The sequence below is a fragment of the Hirundo rustica genome, chromosome 20 (genome assembly GCF_015227805.2).
Source record: "Hirundo rustica isolate bHirRus1 chromosome 20, bHirRus1.pri.v3, whole genome shotgun sequence".
NCBI classification, from domain to species: Eukaryota; Metazoa; Chordata; class Aves; order Passeriformes; family Hirundinidae; genus Hirundo; species Hirundo rustica.
Window position 1 is genome coordinate 9,922,020 of NC_053469.1, and position 25,546 is coordinate 9,947,565.

The 25,546-nt window shown below is 61.3% G+C and overlaps 1 protein-coding gene across 7 annotated transcripts in view; it reads left to right on the forward strand.

The window, feature by feature from the left end:
• Positions 1 to 25,292, forward strand: part of RGS3 (regulator of G protein signaling 3) — an 80,052-nt gene extending 54,760 nt beyond the window's left edge. For 3 of the 7 annotated variants that reach the window (XM_040083306.1, XM_040083307.1, XM_040083308.1), the window contains 6 exons: positions 12,193 to 12,834; positions 18,076 to 18,149; positions 22,189 to 22,290; positions 23,100 to 23,161; positions 23,770 to 23,936; positions 24,026 to 25,292. In XM_040083306.1, coding sequence (XP_039939240.1) covers positions 12,193 to 12,834; positions 18,076 to 18,149; positions 22,189 to 22,290; positions 23,100 to 23,161; positions 23,770 to 23,936; positions 24,026 to 24,211 — 1,233 coding nt within the window. In that variant the 3' untranslated portion in view covers positions 24,212 to 25,292. Of the gene's footprint in view, positions 1 to 10,506; positions 10,686 to 12,192; positions 12,835 to 18,075; positions 18,150 to 19,140; positions 19,302 to 21,553; positions 22,104 to 22,188; positions 22,291 to 23,099; positions 23,162 to 23,769; positions 23,937 to 24,025 lie in introns of those variants that run through there. The other 4 variants (XM_040083309.2, XM_040083311.2, XM_040083310.2 and 1 more) reach the window with 4 other exon arrangements.
• The last annotated feature ends 254 nt before the right edge of the window (positions 25,293 to 25,546 follow it).

A 25,546-nucleotide genomic window follows, 5' to 3' on the forward strand; every position in this document is an offset into this window, starting at 1 on the left:
AAGACATCACATCTCCTTCAAAGGCTTTTCCATGCCTCAGTAGTCAAGAGGATGTTCTTTGGGTGCTGTGGAGAGCCATCATGGGCCCTCCAAAATTGTGACAGAGGGGGTTTGTCTTGGCTTGCCAAAGCTGATGGAAATCCCACTGGTGGGGTGTGGAGCCAGGAGGGAGAAAAGGAGCGTGGCAACAACTACCAGACACTTTAAATTGAGTTTATAGCACCATTCCCATCCCAGGAAGGTGTAAAGTGCCCAGGATGCAACTTTAAAGCAAACCTGGTGTGAGATGCAGGAAGGAGCAGTGTGGGGAAGGAGCTGCCAAGCGGACAGGGGAGGGTGCTTGGGGCAGGGTGGGCACACAGGGCTGGGCAGGAGCCTGACCTGGGAGAGCTGCAGCTGGGGCTGTGTCCAGGCTGGTTTGTCAGGACAGACCTCTCGGGGGATGCCAGAGCAGTGGGAGGCAGGAGCTGAGAAAATCATCTGCTTCTTGCAAGGGAGAACTGATCCATTAGCTTGGCTTACCAGCCATTTGATACCAGGGCTATTTAGGGAAAAAGCCCAGTGTCTGTGCTCTGTGAGCAGACACGTGAAGCTGGAAATATCAGCCTGGCCAGGAATCTGATTTGCAAAGCCTTCAAAACTGCTCCAGCTCAGCAAGAGGCAGCTCGTTTTGCTGTGGCCACAGTCTGGCCAAGGGGATGTGGGCTTTGCTGTGGGGTGGGACCAAAGGGCCAGCACAGCCTCGGTGCCAGCAGAGCCATGTGCCAGCTTAGTGCTGGAGCCAGGAAAAGGGGCACTGTCCAAGCACAGAGCAGCTCCTCAGGAGCCTCCATGGCTGCCACCAGCATCAACCTTCAAGCTGTGCAGAGATCAGACGAATTTTGGGTTTTGGGGTGGTACCTCCTGTTTTTCAAGGCCCCCCTGAGCTGTGCCTGGGCAGGGCAGCACTAAGGGCAGGAAGGTCCCTGTGGCTCAGGCACACGGCTCTGCAGAGCTGGCAGTGCCTCTGGCAGTGCCTCTGGCAGTGTCCCCAGGGAGGAGGGTGTCAGGCCAGGAGGATGAGCCCCGAAGGGGCTGTGTTGGCACCGCTGCTTTCAGAGCTGGTTCTGGAGCGAAGCTGTTGGTTTCTGGGGGACTAGAGCAAATGCAGCATCTGCTTCTGGAGATGGAGAAAGAGAAATCCACGAGGGATTCAGCTGTGATAGCCCAGCCCTGCTCCCAGTGGGCTTTTCCTGCCAGTCAGGGCAGGAGGGGCTCTGGGGACAGTGTGGCTGTTGTTGTGGTCCAGCTCTGTCCCCTGTGTCCGGGAGATGTGGTGCAAATGGGGCTCTGCTGCCACTGTAAGACTTGGTTGAACTTCCCCGAGCTGCAAACCCACCGTGCCAGCTGCAGCAGCTCGCAGGAATTACTCTGTGGGTATTTTCTGCATCTGCAGAGCCTTCCCCCTCTCGTCCTTGTGCTCGGGTCTGCTCCGGGGTGCTGCTCCCTGCCCTGTGCCTGTGCTGAGCAAGCCCCTGTAAAGCGCATCCCCGGGGGGAGCCAGCTTGGCAGCAAAGCTTCCCCAACGGGGCTGGTGGAGCCTGGAGCTTGGCTGGGGCTGCCAGGACCCACAGCCGTGGCGAAGTGATTATAGAAGAGCAGCTTTGTGCATTAACCGAGTTAGCCCCGGGTCGGGGGCTGACCATCAGTGCTGGGCTACCCTCAAATGGCCGCACCAGCTCGGCGTGATTCAGCCTGACCGAAGAGAGGGCGAGCTGCAGGGGCAGGGACTGGAGCTGCTCCAGCTGGTTCGGCTGCCAGGGAAAAGATCCACAGCGCAAGCCCCGGTGTGTAATGGACCTGCTGCCACCGTCTGATTCTCACTGCTTGTTTCTTTGTGTCTTCCACACTCAGAACGGCTGATTACTCTTCCCTTCTGGCTCCGTGACCTGAGATTACCTCGGAGATGATGGCTGGCTGTATCTGAAAGATGCAGATTATCCTTAAGCTAAATAATTACGGACACTCTGTGGCGTGGACTTTGGGAGTCCAGGACGGGTGCTCCCCTTGTTTCCCGAGGGAGGTGGTGGATGCTCAGCACTTTCCCAGCCCTGGCCGTGAGCAGGCGTGGATGATCCCGGCCCCTCCTGGCAGCGCTGGCTCCGGTGCTGGGAACGAGCGGGCGGTGGGAGCGCGGCCGGGGGGGGGGGGGTCCGGCCGCCCCTTCCTGGCCGTCCCCCTGCTCAGGAAGGGCAGGGCTGTTTCTCTCACTTATTTACAACGTGCTTGACAAGTGCGAGTAAATGAGCTGTCAGCAAAAGCAAACAGTGTGTGATGGAGGGCTGATTGAAACCAGGGCCGGCGGGGAGGGAGGGCTCGGGCGTGCGGGGACAGCCCTGCTCCCCCGGGCATCTGCAGCTGGGGACGGTTCCGTGCGGGTCACCCCTGTCCTGGCCCATCCCCTGCCTCCTCTTGCTCGTCCCGAGCACCCCAGGCACCCACCCTGCTGTCCCCCCAGAGCCCCAACAACTCCCTTCTTACACTGGGGCATCTCCTGGGCCGTCCTTGCACAGTCCAGGGGCTGCTGGCACTGGGGTGGCTGTGACAAACACTTGGGGATGAGGTTGAGGATAACCCCATTCCTCCCTGTCTCTCTGAGCAGGTGCTTCACCCACAGCAGTTTAGTCAGAGTGTGATCAGCTCTTCCATGGGGAAGGAGGGGAGGATTTTCCACCTTCTTATTTTGATTTTGGCTAAAGTCTTTCCATTTTGGGCTGAGAACCTGCTGCCCCATCTGTGCCAGCGGTACTCCAGGGGGTTCTGCTCATCTGCTGCTGTGGGGCAGGACATGGCCAAGGGTGCACGAAACCTGGATCTTCACCAGAGCCTTTCCTTCCACAATACCCACACGAGAGGCTGGACAAGGCTGAGCACATCACAGCAGTACCTGGAGGGCCAAGCTGAACCTGGCCACAGCCTCCAAGTGCTCTCAGGGGGCTCAAATAGCAGAGAAATCTTGAGGGTGATTCTGCCCCAGTGAGGGTTAAAGCATCATCTGGCAGGATGTGCAGCCAGGTCACAAAACCAACACAAAATCTTGTTCCACTCTTCCACGCCAGGGAGCACAGCCCAGACTGGGAAAACTCATCACAGCCAAAGGCTCCATGGATTTGTGAGGCTCTGGGACCAGAGATGCTCTTCCTCCCCGAGTCAGGCTCCAGTTCAGCTCTGTTCACTTAAAAATCTGGAGGAAACTGTCCCTGCCCATGGCAGGGGGTGGGACTGGATGATTTTGAAGATTCCTTCCAACCCAAACCAGTCTGTGGTTCCATGACTCTGTTCAAGGAGGGACAGCTTCCTTCCAACCCACTGTCCCAGGCTGCTCCAAACCCCATCCAACCTGGCCTTGCACACTTCCAGGAATCCAGGGGCAGCCACAACTTCTCTGCTGTGCCAGGGCCTCACCATCTCTATAGTAAAGAGTTTTTTCCTAATATCTGACCTAACCCTTCCTTTCTTCAGCTTAAGGCCATTCCCCTTTGTCCTGTTGCTTCAAGCCCTTGTCCAAGGTCCCTCTCCAGCTCTCCTGGACCCCCTTTAAACACTGGAAAGGGCTCCAAGTTCTCCCCAGAATCTTCTCTTCTCCAGGCTGTACAGCTGCACATCAGTTGGCTTCCAGCATTGCAAGGACACGTCCCAAGGCCCAGGAAGCTGGGATGTGCCTGTGGGGCTGGGCTGGGGTACTGATCTGTTCATCACCTCCCCCGAACGCTGGGGCACTGAACGCTGGCTCCCCTGGCCTCGCTGCCCAGCCCTGAGGCTCTCGGTGCTGTTCCTGGTGGCACCGAGGCTCCAGGGGCTCCCAGCTGGCTCCCAGCGCCCAAGGCACGGGCAGGAGGTGTGGAGCAGATGGGCCACAGCCCCCCTGGGTTTGTTCATCTGCTTAGCCGGGCTCTGGAGCTATTAGGAGAGCAGAGCTGTCCCCTCCACAAACAGCAGCTCCCGTTTCTCTGGAGATGTTCTCCCAGCCGCACCCCCTCACCCCAGGAGCGCTCCGGGCCCGGAGCCGGCCATGAGCAGCCGCCAGCACTTCCATCGTGGCCAGAGGCAGTTTTAAACCCTGGAAGGGCTGTTCCTGGCCAATCCTCAGAAGGGCTGCTGAGAGGGAAAAGTGCCGGCAGGAGTGGCGCCGGCAGCCCCGGGGAGCTGAGCCGTGTGAGATCATTTGCACAGGGTGGTCAGAGGCGGCTGAGTGCTCTGAGCCAGTGCTGCTGTGATTTAATGAAGGTGCTGGGAGTGCTTTTGTTGCAGCCTGCCAGGCTGGAGCCCTGCTCTCCTGTGCCCAAATGCCTCCTGCCTTGGGCAGCTGCTCCTTCTCTTCCCTCCGAGCATGGCAGGGCAGCCTCTGAAGTCAAGCTCAAGTAACTCCTTGCAAAAGTTACCCAAACCCTGATATTTCTGCAGAGCCAAAGGATCTATTCAGAATTCCGGGGGGCTTTGGGTGCTGATGCCCAGAGTGGTGTGGGACTGGTAGGCACAGCTCCATCCTGCCCCCTGGCACCCTGGCACTCCACGAGGCTTGGGAACGAGCACCCGGGCAAGGCCTGCAGGCACCACTGCAGGAGGGCTGTGTGTGGCTTTGGAGCCACCAGTGTTGGGTTTGGGACCATTTGGGATTCTTTGGGATTCCTCCCTCCTGTGTATGGCTCTGGCCATGGCCCTGTTGGAGGCAGTCACAGCAGAGTGCTCTGCCAGGTCCCCTCCTCTCGGTGGACGTTTCCTTCCAGTGATCTCTGCTGTCAGCAGGAACAGCTTCCAGCACCAACCTTGTGGTCCTGTGTAAGTGGTGTTGGGATGATCCCAGTGGATCTGCAGTGGCTGAATGCATCAGGCTCTGGCTGTCACCTCCCTCATTCTGCCCTGCCCATAACACTGCAGAGATCCCCCTGAGCAGCACTGAAGGGAAAGGGTGCTGGGGGTTGTGGGCTGAACGGCAGTGAAGGATCTGCTCCTTCCTCCCCCTTTCCCACCACTCTGGATTTTTACTGTCAGGGATATTTATGACCCAGACATCATCTCACAGCTCTGGGTCCCCTGGCACTCGCTCTGTGGTGATGAGGCTGCAGGCAGCAGCTGCAGCCCAGCTCAGGAGCTGTCCCCATCGCAGTGGGTGTGGGCAGGCTGGGGTGGTGGCTGGGTCATTCCTCTCTCAGAGGGGCTGGGGTGCTCTAAGTCTCAGGGACATCCAGGTACCCCCAGCGTGGTGACATCCTGTGTCCCACAGACCTGCAGCCAGCCAGGTGGCCTCAGAGAGGGAACAGGCACAACCCCCGCCAGGCCCAGCCCCCTCCAGCAGTGCAGGCAGGATGGGAGCTGAGCACAGCTGTGGGGGTGGCTGTGCCATGTCGCTGCTGTCCATGGTGACAGCGTGCAGCTGAGCTCAGCTCTGTGTCCAGTGAGACCAGCGAGCTCCCACATTTCCTGTGCCTCTGCAAAGCTGTGGCTGCCTGTGAGGCAGAGGAGGCAGCACGGTTCTCCTCTCCACCCCAGGAGCATTCAGGTGGCTGCAGCTGGCTGAGCAGGGGACGTGTGTGTGCCCAAAAACCACACTGGAGGAGAGCCGAGCACAGACTGTCACTGCAGCAGCGAGGACCCGTCAGAGAAGGGTGGCTGTGGGGCAGATAAAACCAGCACATGTCTCAGAGTGGCTGTGCACACCCCCCTCACCGACCCCTCACTGTCCTCTCTGGAACCATCAGGACAACTTGCGTGTCTCCGTCAGTGAACTGTAATCCCAGGAGGAGAAATGCCCGGCCAAGGCAGTCGGGTCCCCAGCCCGGTGTGCATGGGGACATCACGAGAGGGCCCTGACCTTGCAGGAGAAGAGGAGGGGCAGATGGTCACGGGTGGGCTGTCCCCTGGATGGGCACCATCCACAGTCCTGCCTGTTTATTCTCCCTGTCCCAGCCCATTAGGGTCGAGCTGCTCACAGAGGTTGAGGTGCAAAGGGCAGAGCGCCCCATTGCAGAGCGTCCCCCACTTCAGAGCCGTTACTTTGCCACAGAAAACAGTTTGGGGGAAAAACCCCGACGAGCAGCGAACTTGCAGCAGAATTTCCTTCGGCAGGAAGCACCGGGATCCCTGCGCTCGGTGTCGCTCGGGGGCAGGACAGGGCAGAAGGGGAGCGCGGCGGCTCGCAGGGTGATGCACGGCCCTTCCTCAGGGCACAGCGGCCGTCCGCTGCCGTCAGCAGGTAACAGCACCTCCCGGGAGGGCCGGCAGAGCCATAAATAGCACCAGGGGCACGAGGGAGCCGCGTCTGGGAGAGGCTGGGGCGGTTTCAGCCGCCGCTTGACACGGACATTAATAACGGCAGGGGCAGAGCCCGAACGCTGCGCCAGCAGCAGCCGAGCGCCGCCGCGGGCACATGGCAGGGCCGGGGCTGCCGGCGGAGACGCTCGCTCGGCCCGGGGGATGCAGCTGAGAGCCCGCATTTGGTAGGTTTCACAAGCAAAGCTTGCAGGCCGAGGGCCGGACCCTCGGCCGGACAGGGCTGAGGGAGCGGCACAGGCGCCAGGAGCGCTGATGTCCTTGGGGATCCACCCGCTCCGCTCCTGCCCTGCTCTCTCCCGGGGAACCTGTGGCTCCTGCGCTGCTCATTTGCCACCAGGCTGGGCTTGAGGGTTGGTGAGGTGACTCCAGGAGGAGCGCAGGGGCATTTGTAGTGCGGGGATGTTTTGAGGTTCCCTCTCAAATCTGGGCTGCGCACGGCTGTGCCGTCGGCGCCGGCTGGCTCTTGCTGTGGGATCAGCATTGCAGCGCGCCCACAATGTGGATTTTTCTGCTCCAGCACTTCTGCAGCCTTTTGAATTACCGTCCCCGGACTGGCACTGCGGACCAACCGGCAGGGTCAGCCTGGAATTGCAGCCGTGGCATGCTCGGAGCCTTGCTGGGGATGGAGGGCACCGGGCAGGGGATGGGTTGGGGTCCGGAGCTGCCGGGGCAGCTGCGGGTCGGGGCTGGCAGCCCGGAGCTGCGGCGGTGTCGAGTGCCCGGTGACGGCCTTGGGAGGGTTTGTCCCGGCTTGGTGGCTGACCCCTTCGGCAGGCGGGGACGCCGAGATGTGGGGTGCAAGCTGAGCCCGCAGCCGGGCTCCTGTCCCCGGGCACGGGGCTGCTGCCCTCGGGGAAGCGTCGGCGCCGCTTCCCGCTGAGCTCCGGGAGCGGAGCAGGGCCGGGGCCGGGCAGAGCCCCGTGCGCAGAGACCCGCTGGGAAGGCAGCGGTGGGGAATGGGGACACTGCAGGGACCACGGCATCCTCCCGTGCCTCCTCCCTCGAGTAGGGCATCTCCTGCCAGCGCTCCGAGGCAGCCCGCGGCCAGGATTTTAGGGCGGAACAAACATTACCCTTCAGTGTCCCACCTGTGCCTCCACCCTCAGTGCCCCGCCCCAGGCACTGCTGGCCCTGCTGTTCGGGTTGATACACCCGCGCTGCTTTCGCTGTTACACTAATTGCTCGGGATCAATTATTCATTGTGCAGTAATGAAGCAGGGAGAGGGTAGAAAACTCGGCTGTGCAGGAGCCCTGGGCACTGGCCGGCCTCGCAGGGCGTGAGGAGCAGAGATCAGCGAATGCTCCTCGTGAGCACTTGCACAATGACTCCCAGGAAAATTTTCTCAGGTTTTGGTAGTTCTGCTTTACATTTCTGGCTTTGCTTTCTTCCCCTCAGCCCCGTGCTGTGTGTTAGATGCTGTTCCCCGTAGCCGTGATCTTCCTTGGTTCTTAGTTGTCACTTTTTAAATCTTGAGGTGCTCAACAGCATTTCACAGTTAGAAGTTTCTGATCTGGTGGATCTGGACACAGCTTGTCCCATGCTAAGAACCGAAATTGTAAATATTTTCCTTCTGCTTTAGGAAAGATCTACTTTGGAAAGGTTGATGTTTCCCTGGATGATGTAGGTGCTCCTTTCCCTACAATCCAGTTGAAGTGAGGTGGGATGTTGCCTCCAGCACAGGGAACCCACAGTGTCTGCATCTCTCCGCAGATAACCCTGGAGAGAGAGTTGGTCTCATTCCCATGGAGTTAAATGCTTTTGGGGACAGGTGAGCTGCAACACTGGCTCTTCCTGCAGTGTTCCAGAGTTCCATTCACTCCTCCTGGGGGACAGCACGGCTGGAGCAGCACCTCCCTTGCTCTCCTGCTCACATCGATGTCCAACAGCCTGCAGGGACTTCCCTGCTTTTCCCAGTCCCCGGGTTTGGCTGAGGAGGTACCTGGGTGCAGGGCAGCTCTCTCAGCTGTGTTTTGCCTCGTCTTCCTCGGCATCATGATGAAAGAAAGAGAAAACCCGAGCATCTCCATCAGGAGCCAGGAAAAGCTCAATTAAATGTCTCTGTGGCCAGGCATTCCTTGAGCAGCAGTGGCTCCATGACTGAGGGGAGCAGAGGCTTTGAAGTGAGAAGCTGAGAGCCTCAAAAAAAAAAAAAAAAAATCCCAGACCTGCCCTTGCTGGGGATTCCAGGGAATGCCACATGCCGGCACTTCTGGCAGCAGGAGAGCTGGCAGCAGCACCAGGGCAAGGGCAGGGCAGGCTTCAGCTCGCAGCTGTGCTGGCTCCATGGCTGGGCTTTTCCCAGCTGGAAGTCCCAGCTGTGGGCCACCAGCAAGGCCACTTTATTTAAAGGAATGCTGGAGAAGTCGAGGTTGTGCTGACGCTCGTTGAAATTTTCTCTGCTGGTGAACTGGAACAGTCCTGGACGTGAGCAGCAACTCAGAAAAACCTGCTCGTGGTACAGACCAAGGAGCAGAGGGGTTGCAGTTCTTCTGCGCTGTCTTGGTTTCAATAAAACTTAAAAAAACCTGAAAAAATTTAATTTTTGTGATAGTGAGTGATCCTTGAAGGCAAAGAGAACTCAGGGAGTGGGTAACAGGTGCAAGGTTTGAGGATGTTGGAGCAGGCAGGGCAGTGTTGGGGTTTTTTTTGGAGTGTGCTGATATTTGTTCAATGAGGAGATCATTCTTAGGAACTCTCTTGCTGTTGCTCTGGTCTCAGACCTATCATCCTCGTTCCCTAAAATAAGCCCAGCGAGAAATCCTAGGCTTTGGAGGCAGCTCTTGCTTCTGCTTTCTCTTCCCCTTCCCAGGAAATCTCAGTCTGAGATAGAAACTGGAAGAGTGAAGTGTGAGATCCTCCAGGGAGGATGGGGTAAATCCCCTCAGCCCCCTGACCTGCCCAGATGCCGACAGGGAAACCCAGACCCTGGGAATGGCAAAACCAATTTGTTGAGTGCAGGGCAAGATGCAGATGGTGAAAAAAGGGAAATCTGTACATGGAAGTCAGGGACACGGAGATGCTGAGAGCAGTGAGACCAAGGCATTGAGAATGGAGAAATCCAGCTGTTGGCTGCTGGCTCCTGAGCTGCTGCTGCTGCAGTGAGAGCCTGGAATGTTTGGGGTGAGTCTGTGAGGTGGAAGGACAGCACCTCCCTCAGACAGCACCAGCGCTGCCTGCACTGCTGCCTCCTCCAGCAGCCCCTCGGCCACAGGAAGTGGTGAGAAGGTGTCAGCCCCCCTCGGGTACTGGAAAAGCTGCTCAGGGAGAGCTCAGAGCCCCTGCCAGGGCCTGAAGGGGCTCCAGAAGAGCTGGAGAGGGAATTTGGACCAGGGCCCGGAGTGACAGGACACAGGGAATGGCTCCCACTGCCAGAGGAGAGGGGTGGATGGGAGATTGGGAATCAGGAATTGTTCCCTGGCAGGGTGGGCAGGCCCTGGCACAGGGTGCCCAGAGCAGCTGTGGCTGCCCCTGGATCCCTGGCAGTGCCCAAGGCCAGGCTGGACACTGGGGCTTGGAGCAGCCTGGGACAGTGGACTCCATGGAAGGGGGTGGGATAAGATGAGCTTTAGGTCCCTTCCAGCTCAAACCATCCTGTGAGTCTGTGAAACCTGGTCACATCCCCGTCCTTGAGGTCCCAAGACAGCTTTGGGCAGCAAGGTGGCCCTGGCTTTGTGCTGCTCAAGTCCCTGGTGCCTCCAGGCAGGAGCAGGTCTGTGGGCTGGCGGTGATGGCATTGCTGCCTCTCCTCTCCTGCCTCTCCCCACCCCAGGTGATGCTGAGCAGAGCTCAGCCCCATGCAGACAGGATTTCACAGCCCTGGTGATGCTCTCAGCCTGAGATGGAACCCACCCTCGCTCATGGTGAGGCTGCTGCTCATCCCCTCCATGCCAGAGAAGAGCAGCAGAGGCTCTGATTGAATTAATGCAAGGATTTAATTTAATCCCCAAATGTCTCTCATTTTAAAGGAGCCAGTTCATTTCCTTCTAGGACCTTATCAGATGCAGGCACCCAGCAATGTGAGCAGAAGGACTGGGCAGATAGGCAGTGCTGGGGGAGGGCTGCTCTGTGGGGAGTGGCTCCAGGGCTGTGTGGGTTTTTCCTCTAATTATTTCATGAGATAATGATGACAGTGATTGCAAGACAAATAAACCATCAGCAGCATCGTTGAGGCCCACGCTGGTGCAAATGGCAGCCTGGCATGGCGGGGCTGGGAACATTCCCTTCTCCCAAGGAATTACTGCCCCAGGGATGGGGCGAAAGGAGCATTTGCTTTGTGCCTGACACCAAATCCATGGATGGGGCGAGGTCATGAAGGGACCAAGCACATCGTGCTCTCCGAATTTTTGTCTTCAGACTCCCTGAGGGAGTTCAGGTGATGCTGAATCGCTGCTGGGGCGAGCCAGGCTGGGTGGGACAGAGCTGGTGCTCTCTGTGCTACGGCTGTCACAGGGACCCTTCGGGTGTGATAAAGCAGGACAAGGCACAGCTGGACACATGTGGGCCCCTGCCCAGCTGGTGTGGCACCGAGCTCCAGCATCTTCCTGGAAACCTGCCCAGCTCTCTGCCCCCTGAGCTCAGGCAGGCGTGCTGGGTGGTGTCTGCGCTGTCCCCTCTGTGCACACGAGGCTCACCTGCCCCCGGGGCGCTTCCTGGAGGTGACAGCGGCTTTTGCAGCCCAACATCTGCACACAGCTGCCTGGGGATGTCCAGGGCTGGTTACCACCTCTGTGCTCTGGGGGTGAGGGGTGTCCAGCAGCAGGGTGGCTCTCCCAGGGGTGCTGTCACAGGCTGGGAGCTCCATGGGGATCCAACGTCTGTCCACGCTGTGCCTCTTCCCAGTGGGATGTGAGGCTGCATGGGTTGAGTCCTGCTGCCCTTTCTGAAGCTGAAGTCAGTTTATGCAGAGGGGGTGTCTTTGTTATCTTCAGCTTTCTGGTTATTACTGGCTTTGTGAAAATGCTTGGATTTCAGCTGAGGACACAGCGACTTCTTTTCTGGGTGACTTGTTATCTGGGGGTGGTGCTGCAGCATAGCCCCTGCCCCAGGATCTGTGTAGGAGGAAATTGCTTCCTAAAGAGAGGACTTTTCTCTCCTTTGGTTTTTTTTTCCCTGCTGGGCTGGTTTTGCCCCTTTGGCTTAGAAAGAAGAATCAGGCATGACCCTGCTCTGGCAGGGGAGGGCTCATCGCAGGCTCCCCCTGCTCACAAAAACAACCTTGGAGGTTTTTTCCCTTGGGCTTTTCCCTTTGAAAGATCAGAGCTTGCTCAGGCCTTCCCCAGCTGCAAAGAAACCTGGAAAAAACCAGCCCCAAAGGCTTAAAACACCGTCAGGGGCTGGCAGGAGTGGCTGTGGTTTTGTAGGACTTGCCCAGAGCCACGGGCTGAGCTGGGGCAGAGCCCGGCTCTTCCCTTTGGCATTTGATAACACGGTGCAGGAGAGGCCAGAGCTGTTGGAGGAGCTGCTGGGTTTTTCTGCAGCCCCTGAGGAAAATCCCCGGGCGGGCAGCAGCTCCCAGGGGACACGCAGCCATCGGGTGAGGATTCAGCCTCTGCCAGCGTTCTGGGGTTCCTCAAAACCCCCCTGTGCTGCCCTGTGCTTGGAGGGGGGAGCTGAGTGCCACCATCCCATCCTGCCAGTGGGGAACCGGGCGTTCCTGGGCTCAGGAGCAGGACTGGGTGCTGACAGAGCAATGGGTGCCTTGGCACCACCAGGGACGTGGGGATGATGCCATGCCACCCCACCAGAGCACTGTTAGCGTTGTTCAGATCGGTGCCAGCCTTGTAGGTGGGGTGTGAGGAGGTGAAAGGCTCCCCAGGAAGGTGGGCAGAGAGATTTGGGGTGCTTCTGCTTTCATCCCTCTTTACCTTCTCCTCTGGCAGATGCTGGAGACGGACGCCGAGAAGCCGGGGCAGATGCACTCGGAGGATGGGAAGGCAGCAGTGGGTGATGCCCCCAAGGCAGCGGCTCTGGCCGAGCCCTGGGACGCTCTGGGGGCCACCCAGGCTCCTCTCCTGGCGGAAAAGCAGCCGCTGGCCACCACAAAGGGAGAGGAGCAGCCCAGCTCCCTGCCAGCCTTTGTCATCCCCGAGCTGCGGCTCGACAGCACCTTCAGCCAGAGCGCGGCGGGCACGGCCGGCAGCGCCACGGACGGCGAGGACGAGGAGGAGGATGAGGAGGAAGATGAGGATGAGGAGGACGACGAGGAGGAGGAGGACAGCGACGAGCAGTACCTGGACAGGAACGAGCTGAAGCGCAGCAGCATGATCGAGACGTCGGGCGGGCAGCCCGGCTACACCCTGAGCGTGCAGGGCTCCCTGCGGCGCCGCACCCACAGCGAGGGCAGCCTCCTGCAGGAGGCCAAGGGCCACTGCTTCACCTCCGACACCACCCTCAACTGCTCCGACAGCCAGGCCGCCGCCCCGCACTGGGCACTGCCCTCCCCCAGGACCCTCAAGAAGGAGCTTGTCAAAAACGGCGGCTCCATCCACCAGCTCACGCTGCTCTTCTCGGGCCACAGGAAGGTACGTGAGGCTGGCCGTGCTGGGGGAGAGCTCCTGGGGTGGAGGTGTCCCGGCTTGTGACCCCTGTCCCCATGACCAAAGCTGCTTTCTGAGCGCTCAGGAGGGTTTCTGCCCTGCCAGCAGCTCTGGGATGTGCTTAGCACCCGGGACGTGTCACCCAGAGCAGCGTGCCGGGGCCGTGGTGGCCGTTCCCACCGCTGCATCCACACGCTGCCGGTCCCAGGGCCTGGGAGCCATCCCACCCATCCCACACCCCCGCTGTCTGCTGGGACCTGGGGGTCTGTGCTTGCACGGGACCGCTCCCAGCAGCAGCGGGGGCAGTCCCTGGTGACAGTCCCCTGTGTGACCCTCTGCCCCCACCAGCCTTCTGCAGGGCTTTGACCACGGTGGGGGGGTCCATCTCTTGACAAAGCTGTGATGTGTGACCCCACCACGCAGGAGGAGCAGCAGAGGCTGAGGGAGCTCTGCCCAGCACTGGCCTGTGCAATCCCAGGGGTCTGGGGCTCCCTGAGCCCCTGGAGCAGAGCTGGCCCTGCACGGCTGCAGGAAAAGTGCAGAGATCACTCACGGGAAGAGCTGCTGTTCCCATTCTCCCCAGGTGACCCTGGCAGGGTGCTGAGAGTGGCCTCTGGCCCCACACCCTGCTCTGCCCCACCGAGCCCCCTCAGCTCTGGGTGCTGCCTGGGTCTCTGGTGCTTGGCACAGGACTGCAGTCCATTGCTCAGGGCCGTGTCCCCAGCTCAGGCTCTCATTTCACAGCTCAGGACCAGGTTCCAGGTTCCACCTTGCTCCTTGGGACCACCTTGCAGAGCCACATTCTGCTCCAGAGCAATGAGCTCCTTGGCAGGAGAGGCTGCTGCAGATCCTGGGGTTAAACCCCTGCTGAGGTTAAACCCGTGCTGGGTTAACTCTCTTCCTGCCACGCTGCTTGAAAAGTCACCCTGATGCTGTTTCCTGGAGGAATTTTTGGGGTCAGAGTCCCTGACCAGCTGGTGAGAGCCCTTCCCGGGGCTACAGACTGCTGGGATGGGGCTGCTGTCCGCAAGGGAGTCCAAAATCTCTTGGAGGCTGATGCCAACAGTTGTGTGCAGGAGGAGATGGGGGCTCAGACCCGCCCAACCCCCGGTAAAGAACTGCCACCCCTGTGTCAGGGACACGGTCGCTGCCTGTCGCACGTGTGAGAGGAGGTGACAGCGTCAGCGCCGGCTCGGAGCGTCCCGTTAGCGCTGCCGTGAGCAGTGCAAGGAGAGCTCACAGTGCCGCTGTGTGTGCAGCCCCGAGCCTGCAGCCCTGCAGCCCTGCAGCCCTGCAGCCCTGCAGCCCTGCAGCCCTGCAGCCCTGCAGCCCTGCAGCCCTGCCCGAGCCGGGTGTGCCGTGTGTCCCTGCGGGGCACCCCGACCGTGCTCCACCCGCCCCGGGGAGCCGCCAGCTGCGCTTCCCGCTCCCATCTGGTGGATGTTTTCCCGCAGAGGTGAATGGAGCTCCTCCTGCCTTAAACTGTGCTGGTGCACATTAGACTGGGATTTTTGGGGCAGGGATTGGGCAGCCTGTGCCGGCGGGGAGGGCAGTGTGAGTGCGGTGGCTGCACCTCCTTCAGCTCCCAGTTCCAAGCCTGCAGCGGCTGTGGCTGCCTGGAGCCTAAATCCCTGCACATGTGTTCACCTGGGCACCCCTGCCTGCTCCTACCGCCCTGCTCCCTGCTCACATCACCCTGCTCCCTACCCCATTCCCACTGCTCCACTCCCTCTGCCCCATTCCCACTGCCCCATTCCCCCTGCTCCATTCCCTCTGCCCCATTCCCTCTGCCCCATTCCCCCTGCCCCATTCCCTCTGCCCCATTCCCACTGCTCCATTCCCTCTGCCCCATTCCCACTGCTCCATTCCCACTGCCCCATTCCCCCTGCCCCATTCCCCCTGCCCCATTCCCCCTGCCCCATTCCCCCTGCTCCATTCCCCCTGCCCCATTCCCCCCTGCCCCATTCCCCCTGCCCCATTCCCCCTGCCCCATTCCCCCTGCCCCATTCCCACTGCCCCATTCCCTCTGCCCCATTCCCCCTGCCCCATTCCCCTGCCCCATTCCCCCCTGCCCCATTCCCCCTGCCCCATTCCCCCTGCCCCATTCCCCCTGCCCCATTCCCCTGTCCCCGCTCCCCCCCTGCCCCATTCCCCCTGCCCCATTCCCCCTGCCCCATTCCCCCTGCCCCATTCCCACTGTCCCGCTCCCCCCTGCCCCATTCCCCCTGCCCCATTCCCCCTGCCCCATTCCCCCCTGCCCCATTCCCACTGTCCCGCTCCCCCTGCCCCATTCCCCCTGCCCCATTCCCCCTGCCCCACTCCCCCTGCCCCACTCCCCCTGCCCCATTCCCCCTGCCCCATTCCCCCTGCCCCATTCCCACTGTCCCGCTCCCCCTGCCCCATTCCCACTGTCCCACTCCCCCTGCCCCATTCCCCCTGCCCCATTCCCCCTGCCCCATTCCCCCTGCTCCATTCCCTCTGCCCCATTCCCACTGTCCCGCTCCCTCTGCCCCATTCCCACTGTCCCGCTCCCTCTGCCCCATTCCCACTGTCCCACTCCCCCTGCCCCATTCCCACTGCCCCTGCCCCATTCCCACTGCTCCATTCCCCCTGCCCCATTCCCCCTGCCCCATTCCCCCTGCTCCATTCCCTCTGCCCCATTCCCACTGCCCCATTCCCCCTGCCCCATTCCCCCTGCTCCATTCCCACTGTCCCATTCCCCCTGCCCCATTCCCCCTGCCCCATTCCCTCTGCCCCATTCCCCCTGCCCCATTCCCCCTGCTCCATTCCCCCTGCCCCATTCCCCCTGCCCCATTCCCCCTGCCCCATTCCCACTGTCCCGCTCCCCTGCCCCATTCCCCCTGCCCCATTCCCCCTGCCCCCATTCCCCCTGCCCCATTCCCACTGTCCCGCTCCCCCTGCCCCATTCCCCCTGCCCCATTCCCCCTGCCCCACTCCCCCTGCCCCACTCCCCCTGCCCCACTCCCCCTGCCCCATTCCCCCTGCCCCATTCCCCCTGCCCCATTCCCACTGTCCCGCTCCCCCTGCCCCATTCCCACTGTCCCACTCCCCCTGCCCCATTCCCCCTGCCCCCATTCCCCCTGCCCCATCCCCCTGCTCCATTCCCTCTGCCCCATTCCCACTGTCCCGCTCCCTCTGCCCCATTCCCACTGTCCCGCTCCCTCTGCCCCATTCCCACTGTCCCACTCCCCCTGCCCCATTCCCACTGCCCCATTCCCACTGCCCCATTCCCCCTGCCCCATTCCCCCTGCTCCATTCCCACTGCCCCATTCCCACTGCCCCATTCCCCCTGCCCCATTCCCCCTGCCCCATTCCCCCTGCTCCATTCCCTCTGCCCCATTCCCCCTGCCCCATTCCCCCTGCCCCATTCCCTCTGCCCCATTCCCACTGTCCCGCTCCCCCTGCCCCATTCCCACTGCCCCATTCCCCCTGCCCCCATTCCCACTGCCCCATTCCCACTGCCCCATTCCCTCTGCCCCATTCCCACTGTCCTGCTCCCCCTGCCCCATTCCCCCTGCCCCATTCCCCCTGCCCCATTCCCCCTGCCCCATTCCCACTGTCCCATTCCCCCTGCCCCATTCCCCCTGCCCCATTCCCTCTGCCCCATTCCCACTGTCCCATTCCCCCTGCCCCATTCCCACTGTCCCATTCCCACTGTCCCATTCCCACTGTCCCATTCCCCCTGCCCCATTCCCCCTGCCCCATTCCCCCTGCCCCATTCCCCCTGCCCCATTCCCACTGTCCCATTCCCACTGTCCCATTCCCCCTGCCCCATTCCCACTGCCCCATTCCCACTGTCCTGCTCCCCCTGCCCTGCCTCCCCTGCTGCCTGTGCAGCAGTCAGGGAAGCCACACACGGGCTGAGCCACTGTGGGACTGGGCTACTGCCACCCCCGTGCCTACACTTTGGAAGCACTTTTATTGCCTTTGAATAACTGAATGAAACCTCCGAGCCTTTTGGAGCAGGACACTGGTGCACAATTCCCATATGGAATTCCCCACCAAGCTGTCAAGCACTGGCAACACCCGCACGCGGCAGCCTCGGCTGCAGGGCTATCACATCCATCAAGGTTCTTGGTCATTTTCCCATCTGGGACTGTTTCGGAGGGGCTCATTCCACAGCTCTTCTTAACACTATCGTGCCCGGCGTGCCTCCCCTTTCCCCCCTTCCCGCGGTGGGGCTGGGAGCTGGTTGTTTTATTGGGCATCGTGGGGAGCGCTGGGACTCCTGCCTTTTGTCCCCGAGCACGGAGCCTCTCCGGACAATGGCAGGAAGCCCCGGCCAGCCCGTCTGCCGGGGCCGGAGCGGCCCGGGGAAGGTGCTCGGCGAGGGCCGCATTGTTCGGGCCCGATAAACTCCGGAAACCCGGGCGCAGAATGGAAGGAAGTGTCCGAAACCTCGGGCCCGGGGCTGCGGGGCTGAGCACAGGGTTCCCACGGCTCGGCCGCGGGGTGATGATCCTGGAAAGCGCCTGGCAGCCCCGGGAGCACGGGATGAGCTGCCGGGGGTCGGGTGGATGCGGGGCAGGACGCAGGGCTGGCTGTGAGCATCTGCAGCGTTCAGGAATGGATGGAATGTTAACCCCCGCAGCTGCGGTGATCCCGCGGGTCTCCCTGCCTGGTGCCGGGCTTTGTGGCTCAGAGGCTGTGCTGGTGCTGCCCCGAGCTCATGGCACATCCCAGACCCCCTTGGTTTGTCCAGGCTGCCCTGGAGCCGTGGTCAGAGAGCAGGCTTGTAACTGGGATGATGATTCAATTAGAAGTGAACTGTTCTATTTCTCCTGCCTGGGCACTGCTGGGAATGCCTGATTGGGGTGCCCAGCCTGGTTCTGGGGGGCTCTTTGGGTGGTGGCAGGATCCCTGTGCCCACTCAGCAGCAGGAGTAGGAGCATCAGGAGGGGGGATATGAATGTCCTCCCTGTAGGAGGTACCACTGTCAGCACCTTGACCCTGGGGTCTCCTTGGATGCTCCAGGAACAGCACAGGCTGAAGGGGGCAGAGGATGAGCGAGGGGAGGGAGGTTCCTGTGTCAGGAGCTTGTCCCATGTCATTGCCATCATGAGGAAGGGGTCCCGTGGGTTCTGTGGGTCTGGACTCTGTGGTGGGGGGACCGTGGGGATGCTGGCTCTGCTGGCTGGTGACTTGGAGTGACACCGTGGGCACGTCCTGGTGTGATGACAGACACTGTTATTCTGTTCCCCCCAGCTGAGTGGAGCAGACCCTGAGTGCAGCTGTGACGAAGGGGACGAGACCTCCCGCAAGAAACGCAGCAGGAGCCTGTAAGTGTCACATCGGGGGTGGCACCAGGGTGTGCCAGGGTTGTTTGTGGGGTCAGACATCTTGGCCGAGCCCCGCTGGTACCAGGAGCCCTCTGGCTCCCCATCTTTTCTCCCTGACTTGTTCCAGCGGCAGAGCCATGAGCTAGGGTCTCACTGCAGATGGAATTGTTTCCAGGGAGGGTGGCGGGGTGTGCTGGGGACACTGCCCAGCCCGGGTGGGAGCAGCCCTTTCCACCGTGCCTGGACAGGGTGAAGACACCGGCTCTTGGGAAAAACAGCTCGCCCGGGTTCAGGGAGAGGCCATGGAAGCAGTGAAATCTGAGCTGGGGGCCTCCTTCCCTCTGGCCCCATGCCGGGAGGAGGAATGGGGAGGTTTCCCACCGCGGCTCGGGCTCAGCCCTCGCGGCACATCCGCGGCAGCGCGGTGGGAGCAGGGACCGCGGGGACCCCCGAGGGACACCGGCACCCCTCTGCCGCTCCCGGTAAGGCTTCGGGGTGCCAAAAAGTGGGGTGCAAGCAAGGACAAGGCAGCCGTGGCCTTTGCTCTCCTCAAACACAGCTGCAGCTGAGGGGGGGCAGGCGCACGAGTGCGGATGTTCAGGAACGAGCTCCCGCAGCCCGCGGGGTGCCCGTGGCTGTGCGCCCCGTGCCCCGCGCCACGTGTGCCGGGCAGGTGGAGGAGCCACACGCGGCCGGAGCGGCTCAGGGTGCGAGGGGACCGCGCACGCAGCTGCCCGGCCTCGCCGGCTGTGCCAGCGAGCGGCACTGTCGGCCCGTGCCGCCTCATCGCTGCCGCCTATTTTTAGCTCGTTTTATTATTTCCCCCCCCCAGCACTGGAAATGAAAACGAAGCCCTTGCAGCAGGGACGTCCCCCCGGCCGCGTGGCAGCGCCGGGGGAGCGGGGCTGGCGGGGGAGGCTCGGCCCCCCCGGCACGGCGGGGTCAGGGGCGGTTGCGGAGCGGGCTCCGCGCTCACCTTGAGCCGGCAGGGGATGCTCCGGGGAGCTCTTGGCAGCGCCATTGGCTGCGCGGCGCGGTCCCAGCCGGCTCCGGGGGTATTTATGGTGCGGGGGCCGCGGGTCGGCACTCGCTCTTTCTCCCGGCCCCGATGTACCGCGCCATGGTGGACTTCTCCGAAAAATACCTGGAAAGGTAGGACAGCCGGCATCCTGCGGGGATGGGGGATGTGCTGCCCGGGGGATGGTTTGGAAGCGGCGTGGGGTGACGGTGCTGGGCCTCGTAGTCCTGCTGGGGTGCCGGGGCAGATCCTTTATAGAGGCAACTCCGGAGTGAAACCAGCAATTTTTAAATGGAATTATTTTTGCTGCGGCATTTATTGTGCAGCGTGGCCGCAGCCGGGGGCTGTGCCTGCCCGTGGCTGTTGCAGCCTGGGTTGGTGATGCTCCTACTTTGCAAGGGTGTGCAAGAGGAGCAGCACGTGGAAATTGGGGAACTTCCTTAGGAGGTGTTTGCCTGGTGTGTTCCAGCTGGAACATCCACCCAGGAGCCACGATCACCTGCCTGGTGTGGGCCAGCTGGAACATCCACCCAGGAGCCACGATCACCTGCCTGGTGTGGGCCAGCTGGCCTTGTGCCCAGGGCTGTGCTGTGGAGGTGACCCACGTGTGTCACACAAGGGGTGTTCAGTGCTCAGGTGCTAAACTGGGAATGTTCCCTGCTAAACTGGGAGCGCTGCTGAAATTGTTGCTCGAGGCTGTGTGGGATGCCTCGTCCCGTGTGCTGGCGGGTGCCCGGCTGCCGGCGGCGCTGGCAGCGCGGTGATGGGAGGCAGATGGTGTTTGGAGCGTGAGGCTCCGTGTTTGGATCCGCTTTTCCCACATTAGCGGGTGCTGGCAGCAGCGGGACGTGTGTCCCGCTGGGATCACAGCCCAGGGGGTGTGAAGGCAGTGAAACTCTCCGTGCCTGTGAGGGTATGGATGGCACCGGGGACTGCGGGGAGCGATTGCCCTCTACAATCATTCTGTGGCTCATTGGACTGAGCCCTGGGGTCGTTGCACCTGTTTTATTTTTCCCAGTGGTTGCTGTGTTTTACCCTCCTGGGACTGGAGAGAACTGTGGGTCTGGAGAACATCACCTGGGGCGGTGCATCCATGTCCTGAATCCCTCCTGTCCCCCTCGTGTCCCTGGGCACGGCTTGGCCAGGCAGAGGTGGCTTCGCAGAGCATCCTTGCTGTGCGACCCGTGGGAGGTCCTGTAACATTAAAATTGCAGAATCAGAAAGAGCAAGAAGTGAAAACTGAAGCCGCTTGCCTAATGAGATGCTGTCAGAGAAGGAGCTTCAGATTTAGAGGGCAGAGTCCATGTGTGTTGAGGAAAGGCTGATGCTCTTAAGTTGTGATAAATACATTATATCCACAGGCAGTGAAACACCGTCTGTGCGCACTTTTATGATGAGATCGAGAAGAGGTATTTTAAATGGAAGAAATAAAAAACACAGCTGGAAGCTGTAATTCTTTCCAGTTTAAAAGGGTTCCAACCATATGTAATTAAGACAGCATTATACTTGCTTTAAGATAGCATTATACTTGCTTTTCAGTGAGCGACAGCTCACTGTCATTGGGAGAAGACTGCCAGAAAAGGGAACGAGAAGCAAGGCCCGAGCGCTAAAACCTGTCCTTGCTGAATTTGGGGGGGTTTTGGGAGGTGTTCGGTGCCTGTCCTTGCTGAATTTGGGGGGGTTTTGGGAGGTGTTCGGTGCCTGTCCTTGCTGAATTTGGGGGGGTTTTGGGAGGTGTTCGGTGCCTGTCCTTGCTGAATTTGGGGGGGTTTTGGGAGGTGTTCGGTGCCTGTCCTTGCTGAATTTGGGGGGGTTTTGGGAGGTGTTCGGTGCCTGTCCTTGCTGAATTTGGGGGGGTTTTGGGAGGTGTTCGGTGCCTGTCCTTGCTGAATTTGGGGGGGTTTTGGGAGGTGTTCGGTGCCGGCTCCATCCCGGTCCCCGCGAGCGTCTCTGTCCGCGCTGCGCCCGGGTGCAGTGACGGCGCAGCGCCGCGCGGGGGCAGCACCGCCCGCCCATCGCTGCCGTGCGGCGGCGCGGGGTCCCCTCAGGCGCTGTGGCGCTCTGTGCTGCCGCCGGCCCCCTGCGGCAGCCGCCCGCCCGGGCCTGTGGCCGTCAGTCTGTCCGTCCGGGGACCCGTGCGCGGGGGACAGAGCGGGGTGTCTTTGCCCCGGCGCCCCGCGCTGCCAATCCCGACCGGCCCCTTAGGGAAATGTCCCCGCGGCCGTGCCCCACGCGGGCTGGCACGGCGGACATGCGGGGTGTGCTCGTGTGGGCGCCCACGCCGAGGGGACGCGGGGCAGCGCCGTCCCCCCCGTGCTCCTCAGCCCGCTCCGCCCCGCCGCCGGCCCCGCTGCCTTCCCGGGATGCCTGCGCTCTATAAATAGCCCTCGTAAATCCTCGCCGTGATTATTTTTCCCCCGCCGCCTCTTGAAAGGCCCCACTATCCTCCCCGGCGCTGATTTTTCCACCTTTCCTCGAGTTTCCCCAGCAACGGCAGAGCCGTCCCAAACAGCGGCGGGGCTGACACAGCCTTTACTCACTGACTCGCACGCTCCGCGGCCGCCCCACGCCGCATTTAAAGCTCTCCGCGCTGAGCCCTCCCACTTCCCGTTCCGCGCTGGCCGCTGCGGGCAGGAGCGAGCGGCAGAGAGCCCGAGCGTCCCGTCGGCACGGCTGTGCCCTCTGCACGGGCTGTCCCCATCGGCGCTGCTGTCCCCATCGGCACTGCTGTGCCCTCTGCACGGGCTGTCCCCATCGGCACGGGCTGTCCCCCTCGGCACGGGCTGTCCCCATCGGCACGGGCTGTCCCCGCAGCCATGCCCTTCTTCCGCGACCTGTCCAAGCCGCAGCCGCTGGAGTTCCACGCGGAGATGCTGCTGGCGGTGCAGAGGCCGCACACGGGCAGCCTGCAGCGCCGGCACACCATGAAGGAGTAGGTGGGGGGCGCGGGGCGCTGCCCGAGGGTCCCCGCGGGGCTGGGGGTCCCCTCGCCCGCCCGCTCACGCTCGCTCTTCTCTCTAGAGCCAAGGACATGAAGAACAGGTTGGGGATTTTTCGGCGGAGGAACGAGTCTCCCGGAGCCAACCCCTCCGGCAAGCTGGACAAAGTGCTCAAATCCCTCAAGTAGGTGCTGCGAGCGGGTGGCGTGGGGACGGGGACCGTGGGGGCTTGGGGACGAGCGGTTTGGGGTTCTCTGTGGTCTGGAGCTCCTCACCTCCGGGGTGTCTGTGTTTGGGGAAGCTGTGTACAACGTTTTTGTATCTGGAGGAGCATTTAAAATATTCTTTGGCTGAAAATCTCCTGCTGGAGGGTGAGGTCCTGCCTGCGCAGTAGCACCGCAGCAGCTCGGGCTGGAAATTTACCTGACGGCAGCGTTCTCCCAGTGCATGTCCATGGAACTTTAACTGGCCAGAGGATGGTTTGAAAAACCGCTCTGCTCTGGAGATGCTCCAGCAGCTGGAGATGAGCCCTCCCTGCTCTTGCTCCTGGCAGCTTCTCTGGCTGCTTGAATGGGGCAGCTGAGATCCCACTTTTCCGCATCTCCGCATCACCCGGAGCTTCTCCAATTCTTCCTCAGACACCCCAAGTGCCACAGCTGCCTGCACAGCCCTCCTGGGGTTGGATTTTCTTCCTGCCAGCCTAAAGGCAGCGGTTTCCTTTCGGGAGAGCTGCTGTGGTCCTGCCTGGTGCAGAGCCTGGCTCTGCCTTCAGCTGCTTTGCCAGTGCCAGGACCAAGGTGGGAGCCAGGGCCGGCCCCTCGGGCACACAACGTGCCTTTATCCTCTGGAAACATTTAGGAGGAGGCTGATTTGGGAGCTGGGAGCAGCCGTGCTGGGCTCACAGCCTGGCTTTTAGTCCACTGGAAATGTTTAGCAGGCAGCAAAAGCGGCTCTTGCTGCTGAGCTTTGCCAACGTGCCGTCCTTTTTAACAGGCCCACTCCCGAGGAAGCGCTCAAGTGGGGAGACTCCCTGGAGAAGCTGCTGCTGCACAAATGTAAGTGTGTGTCCATCCCTTCCACTTGTGTTTGCTGCCAGGGGAATATCCAGACACGTGCCTGGATAAAGCTGGGATTTCCTCTGTTAATCCCTTCCGGTGTTTGGGGATGCACAAAGCAAAATTAGCCTCTCCCTTGTCTGCACCCCTCCTGCTCCTGCCTGGCCTAGGGGGAACCTGGTGACAGGGAGAGCTTCAGGTGGGGGCTGCAGCACCCCAGCTTGGGGAGGAGGAGGCAGCTACCCACATCTGTGCCCACGCTGGGGCTGTGCAGAGGGTCCCTGGAGCAGGAGCTGCTTTAGAACATCCCAAAGATGGGAGGACAGCCCTTCTCAGCACCCCATCCTTCAGCCAGCCCAGGGGATCCTGTCCCCACTCCAGCCCAGCCTCCCTCCTGGCTCCCGGTGCTGCAGCCAGGCTGGGGACGTGGGTTCAGCTCCTGGCTGGGCTCTGCTGGCCTGGCAGTGCCATCGCTGCCTGTTTGACGAGGGGGCTTCTCGGGCAGTGCAGGGAGGTGGTTTGGGCTGCAGCTCTGCAAGAGCTGAGGGTTTTGTGGGGCTGTTCCCTGTCTGTGAGCGGGAGTAGAGCTGTGTCCCTGTCCCCCACAGACGGGCTCGCTGCCTTCAGGGCCTTCCTGCGCACCGAGTTCAGCGAGGAGAACCTGGAGTTCTGGCTGGCCTGTGAGGAGTTCAAGAAGATCAAATCCCAGTCCAAGATGGTCTCCAAGGCCAAGAAGATCTTTGCTGAGTACATTGCCATCCAGTCCTGCAAGGAGGTGAGGGCTGGCTGCCAGGCTGGCGTGCGGCTCCCGGCACGGCGGCTGCCCGGGGAGCTGCTCACCAGCCCCGGTTCCTCTGCCCACAGGTCAACCTGGACTCCTACACACGGGAGCACACCAAGGAGAACCTGCAGAACGTCACCCGCAGCTGCTTCGACCTGGCGCAGAAGAGGATTTATGGGCTCATGGAGAAGGACTCGTACCCCCGCTTCCTCCGCTCCGACCTGTACTTGGACATAATCAACCAGAAGAAGGGCAGCTCCCCACTGTAGGCCCAAGGATTGTCTCGGGGCAGGCTGGGAGCTGTGTGTTTACATGGAATTGGGCAGTGGAGGCCTTCCTGGGAGCTGGTGGGAGCTCATTGTCCCGCTCGTGCCCCCCGGCTGTACGGACACGGGGCGGCCGAAGGCGCCGAGCTCGGGGCCGAGGGGACCAACAGGCCGAGCAGTCTGGAACTGCTGCACCGCCCCGTCCCACCATCGCTGGTACGACGCCTCTGCGGTGGCCCCGGCACGGATTTAGCCAGAAGGGAAGCTCCCACAAGACTACTGTGAAGCACCTGCCCCAGCCACGAGCCTCGCTGGAAGGCGGAGAGTGAGCCCAGGGCAGCGAGGAGGAGGGGTTCTCGTGCGGGGCTCCGGCAAGGGGACAACGGCACCCACGCAAACCTCGTCCTGGATTAAAGCCTTGTGAACTGGAGCAGCCCCAGGGTGCTGCTGTGCTTCCCCGTGCTGCGGGGCCTCCCGGCTGCCCCGGAGCGGCTCTGGCAGGAGCCCGGCGCTTCCTTGGCCCGTGGTGGGTCCCCCCGGGAGCAGCGAGAGCCGGGCCCTTGCCCTGCGCTGGAGGCGTGCAAAGCACCCGCTCCTGCCCTCACCCCTTGTTTATTTATTGCCCTCCTGTAGCTGGACACATTGGCGTGTGATAGGAAACCCCCGTGTCCTCCCCGTTCCCAAGTTACAAGTGCAATATTTGTGTGCGTCGCGGCCGAGTTCTCCGGCGGAGTGGATGCCTTTTTCTTTTTCCAGGTGTGTAGATTTTGTAAGGTGGCAGGTTTTGTGTGCCAGACCCATTCCCTGGCAGCGGGCCGCTGGGGGAGCCTGGTGTAAATATCAATATATCAATGCCCTGACGACGGAGGGGTTGGCGATGGAGAAAAGCAACTCTGTGCAGCAGCTGCTCTCCTGACTCTGGATAACAATGCTGTGTTTGGGAAGCGGGGGTTCCTGCTGGCCCTGGCAGGGCAGGATGCACTGCCTGCCTCCCAGTTTACAGTGCAAAGCATCTCTGCAGCTAGAAAAAAAACCTACATTGTCATGGTCATAGGTAAATAAAAGGAGAATATAATTTCTTGTAGCTGGCTTTTGTTCGTGCCGTGTTTGTCAGCACTGGTGGGGCTGCACAGCCCTCGCCTTGCTGAAGAGTGTGAAATCCTATTACTGTGTGGCTAAAGAAGGGAAAATCTGGTTCCATGAATTTCTGAGCTGTTTTTTTATGATAGAGCAGCTGCCAGATGCTCCTGAGGTCAGGTCTGGGTGTAGGAGCAGAGTTTTGCCCAAAGCGAGACCGTTCCCAAGGACAGCGGTCGCTGTTAAACACAGCAGGGCATG